Genomic DNA, 4,174 nt, shown 5'->3' on the forward strand with positions numbered 1-4,174 from the left:
GAAGGACACCAGAGCCACCAAAGGCACCACGGTTTAATACCAGCACGGAGCCACAAGCCCCCCCCCTCCCCATCCACGGTGCTCAACGCTGGTGGCACCGCAGCCGGGGTTGGGGACACACACACACACACCCCCCCCCCACCACCAACAACAACCTGTCACCGTGCCCCTCACTTGCCGACGCAGAAGTCCCTGAAGATGATGTCGAGGATGTCCTCGGCGCCCACGTGGCCGGTGATACGGCCCAGGTGCCGCCGCGCCAACCGCAGCCGTTCGGCCGCCAGCCCCAGGTCCCGCCGCCGCTCCCGGCCGTACCGTGCCAGGGCCCCCGCGCAGTCGCCAAGGTGGAGGCTGTGCCGGCTCTGCGTCAGGCTGGGTGAGCCGGCCAGGGGGTCTCCGCACCTGGGGAGGGGAGAGGGGGGTGGAAAACCAGCCTAGAGCACACCCCCCCCCCCCCCCCCTCGACTATGACTGGGGTGGCCAGTGTCCCCCCTGCCCCCCCCCAGCCATGTCCCCAGCACTCACAGCCGCGCCAGCTGCTGGCCCAGCAGCTCCAGGAGGTGGTCCAGCCCCTCGCCCGTCTTGCAGGAGATGAGGGTGGTGGGGGGCAAGGGGTTCCCCCGGGCGCAGGCGTCGCGCAGGGCCCCCCCGCCCCCCCGCAGCAGGTCAGCCTTGTTGAGCACCAGGATGCAGGGGGTGGCGGTGGCCGGGGGGGGCAGCAGGGACCCCAGGGCAGCCCCCAGCCCCACCGGCTCGGTGGCCACCGTTGTGGCATCCAGCACGGCCAGCACCAGGTCCGCTTGCTGCAGCCTGAGGAGGGGGGTGACAGGGTAGGACAAGGGGCCGCATCCTGCCACCCCGGTCCCTGTGATGGGTTTGGGGACCCCCAGCTTGGCCCCCCCCCCCCCCCCGCCCAGCCCCCAGCTCCAGCCTCACCGGTCCCGCGCGCGGCTGACCCCCTCCTGCTCAACGGGGTCGGTGGCATCACGGAGCCCGGCCGTGTCACTCAGCACCAGGGGGTAACCACCAACGTTCAGGGCCACCTCCACCACGTCCCGCGTCGTCCCCGCCACCGGTGACACGATGGCTGCCGGACGCTGGCCTTGGGGGGGACGACACAGGGGATGATGCTGGGGACCCCCCTGCCCTTGCGGCATCGGGGACGGTGGTTGCTGTCCCCAGGGAGGGGGACCCTCGTCCAGGCTGCACAGATTCTGCCCCCCCCCCCCCCAGCACCCCACTCACACAGCAGGTTGAGCAGGCTGCTCTTGCCCACGTTGGGGGGGCCGGCAATGACGGCGTGGACCCCCCCGCGGAGCAGCTCCCCCCGGCGCCCGTCCCGCAGGTGGGCACCGATCTCCTGCTCCAGCGCCTGCACGGTGGCATCCACTGCGGGGAGAGAGCAGGGAGGGGGGGACATGGCAGGGGGGGGGACGACACCAGAGACGGGGTGTCCCAAGCGCCCCCTCCCCCCCAACCCTGCCAGCCCTCACCTTGCGACAAAACCTCTTCATCCACGTTGTCATCCTCGCTGAAGTCAATGTAGGCTTCAAGGTGGGCGAGAGCCTGGGGATGGGGATGGCGGGGGGGGGTCAGCCCAGCCCCGTGTCCCCAAGCCACCAGGCACCAGGGGAGGAACCCAGGTGGCCGGATCCAAGCCCGCCTTCCCACCACCCTGATACCTGGGTGAGGGTCTCGCTCCAGCGCTGGTAGAGCCGGCCCAGCTCGCCCTCCATCTGCCGCAGCGCCTGCCGCCGCTGGGCCTCCGTCTCTGCCCGGATCAGGTCCCCCAGCCCCTCGGCCGCCGTCAGGTCCAGCTTCCCGCGGCGAAAGGCTCGGCGCGTGAACTCCCCGGGCTCGGCGGGACGTAGCCCGGGCAAGCGCCCTGCCAGCCCCCGGGTGAGCCCCCTTCCCCGAGCCGGGGAGCTCTGGCAGTACCCCAGGGGGTAAAACCCATGGGGAGGGGGAGAGAATGGATGGGGGGAGCCTCACCCAGCGCCCGCAGCACCCCGCTCACCACCGCCGGCCCGCCGTGGACGTGCAGCTCGGCGCAGTCCTCCCCGGTGAAGCTCTGGGGACCTGTGGAATCGGGGTACGGCTGAGCCCCCGCCGCAGGCTGCCCCCCAGTACTCCCCATCCCTTCCCCTCCCGCGGCAATATCCATGTTTCACCCCACAGCGGCTTTTGAGGGGCTTGGGAGACCCCCCCACAGGGCACCAAGACCCCCCCATAGGACACCGAGACCCCTCACCAGGTACCGAGACCCCCCTCAGAGGGCATCAAGACCTCTCACCAGGCATTGAGACCTCCCCACAGGGCACCGAGACCCTTCATCAGGCACCAAGACCCCCCCATACGGCACTGGGAATTCTCACCAGGTACTGACACCCCCCCATAGGGTACCGAGACCCCCCCATAAGGCATCAGGCCCCCCCACAGGGCACCGAGACCCCCTACCAGGCACTGAGACCCCCCCGTAGGGCACTGAGACCTCTTATCAGGCACCGAAACCCCCCCACAGGGCACTGAGATCCCTCACCAGGTACCAACACCCCCCCATAGGGCACTGAGGCCCCCCAACCAGGCACCGAGGCCCCCCCCACAGGGCACCGAGAGCCGATGCCAAGCCCACCTGAGAACCAGACGACGAGACTGCGGTCGAGGGTCTCGGCGGTGTCGGGGTCGCGGATGCGCCGCAGGGCCAGGACGCGGGGTGGGGGCAGCTCGGGGGGGCCTGTGAGGCTCTGCAGGGCCCCGCGGCTACCTGGCCCGCTGGTGCGGATGACGGCCACCCCGCACCGCCCGTGGCCCGAGGAGACGGCGAAGATGGTGTCCCCCCACGCCGAGGAGCACAGGCGCTGCGCCCACCTGCGAGGGGACAGGCGGACCGGAGAGGGGGTGCAGGGGTAGGGGGGGGACACGGACCCTATCCACACCCCCCAGGTGGGGCAGAGAGGGTGCAGGGATGTACAACCCCCCCACGCTCACCCCTCCTGGGACCCCTCCCCATGCACCCCACAGACCTAAGGGGGCTCCCACTGGGCCCTGGGGTGCAGACCCCTCCCTATCCCCCCCCCAGATGCTCAGGGGCACCCCCTCCGTCTGTAGCCCCCCACCCCAGGCTTGCACCCCCTCCCCGTGCACCCTGCCAGACCCTTTGGTCCTCACAAAGCCCCCCAGTCCTGAAGGTGCAGCCCCCTCCATGCACACCCCCCCACCCCATACACCCCCTAAAGGCACCAAGGCGCACCCCCCTTTCCCTATGCACCCCCCCTACGAGGGTGCACCCCCTTCCCTGTGCACCCCCACCTCCAGGTGCTCCCCATCCCCATGCACCTCCTTCCCAGGTACTCCCCCTTCCCCAGGTGAACCCCCCTCCCCACGAACCCCCTCCCTAGGTGCACCCCCTCCCCGTGCACCCCCTCCCCACGAACCCCCTCCCCAGGTGCTCCCCCTCCCCGTGCACCCCCTCCCAACGAACCCCCTCCCCAGGCACCCCCCACACGAGGGTACCTCCAGCCCCAGGCGCACCGTCTCCCGTGCACCCCCTCCCCAAATCCCCCCCCCGCCCCAAGGTGCCCCCCTCCCCATCCCCCGGGGGAACCCCCACCCCAAGGTGCCCCCACCTGCGTCCCGCCGCGCTCAGCGCCCTGCGCAGCGCCATCAGCCCCCACCGCCCGCCCGGGCCCCGCGGCGGCCTCAGCGCAGGCGCCTCGCCCCGCCCACCGCCGGCGCCGATTGGCCAGAGCGCCGGCGAGAGGCGGGCTTCATGCCGGAGATCCCACTTCTTATTGGCCAGCGGCCCAGGAAGGACGTCGCGTCGCCTGAGGCCGCGCTGGAGCGATCGCTTCCGCCCGGCGTGGGGCACGGCGCTGCCCGGGGTGGGGGGGGTCCCTGCCCGTCCCCCCACGCGTCCCTACCTGTCCCCGCCGGGGGGGGTCAGGCTGCCGGGCTGCAGCCCCCCCCGCCTCGGTCCCCCCGAGGCTCAGCTCCCCCCCCCCGGGTGCTGCCTCCGCAGAGTGTGGGGGTGCAACGGAACACCCCCCCCCCCCCGGGGGTCCCCCAGATATTGGGGTGCAGCCCTGCGGGTGCGGGGCCGGACACCCGCCACCCCCGGCTGCACCCTAAATATAACCCCCGGCGCCACAGGACCCTGAGCTGGGGGATCCCCGTG

The 4,174-nt window shown here is 72.0% G+C and overlaps 1 protein-coding gene across 1 annotated transcript; it reads right to left on the minus strand.

Annotated features, from left to right (window-relative positions):
* Window positions 1-3,664, minus strand: GTPBP3 (GTP binding protein 3, mitochondrial). The gene is made up of 9 exons (XM_074163803.1): window positions 3,627-3,664; window positions 2,633-2,868; window positions 1,993-2,079; window positions 1,683-1,885; window positions 1,494-1,566; window positions 1,246-1,389; window positions 937-1,102; window positions 526-810; window positions 1-402 (listed from the first exon to the last, which is right to left on the minus strand). The coding sequence occupies exons 1-9, from the start codon at window positions 3,662-3,664 to the stop codon at window positions 171-173; spliced, it is 1,464 nt and encodes a 487-aa protein (XP_074019904.1). The 3' UTR covers window positions 1-170.
* Between the last annotated feature and the right edge of the window lie 510 nt (window positions 3,665-4,174).

The sequence above is a fragment of the Numenius arquata genome, chromosome 25 (assembly GCF_964106895.1).
Source record: "Numenius arquata chromosome 25, bNumArq3.hap1.1, whole genome shotgun sequence".
Classification (NCBI taxonomy): Eukaryota; Metazoa; Chordata; class Aves; order Charadriiformes; family Scolopacidae; genus Numenius; species Numenius arquata.

Bases quoted from the DNA above. Each gene is read 5' to 3' on its own strand.
- GTPBP3 (XM_074163803.1), bottom strand. From the start codon at position 3,664: ATGGCGCTGCGCAGGGCGCTGAGCGCGGCGGGACGCAG. The intron at 1,567-1,682 runs GTATCAGGGTGG...CCCCATCCCCAG, and splicing joins GGAGCGAGACCCTCACCCAG to GCTCTCGCCCACCTTGAAGC. The intron at 811-936 runs GTGAGGCTGGAG...CCCCCTCCTCAG, and splicing joins GTCAGCCGCGCGCGGGACCG to GCTGCAGCAAGCGGACCTGG.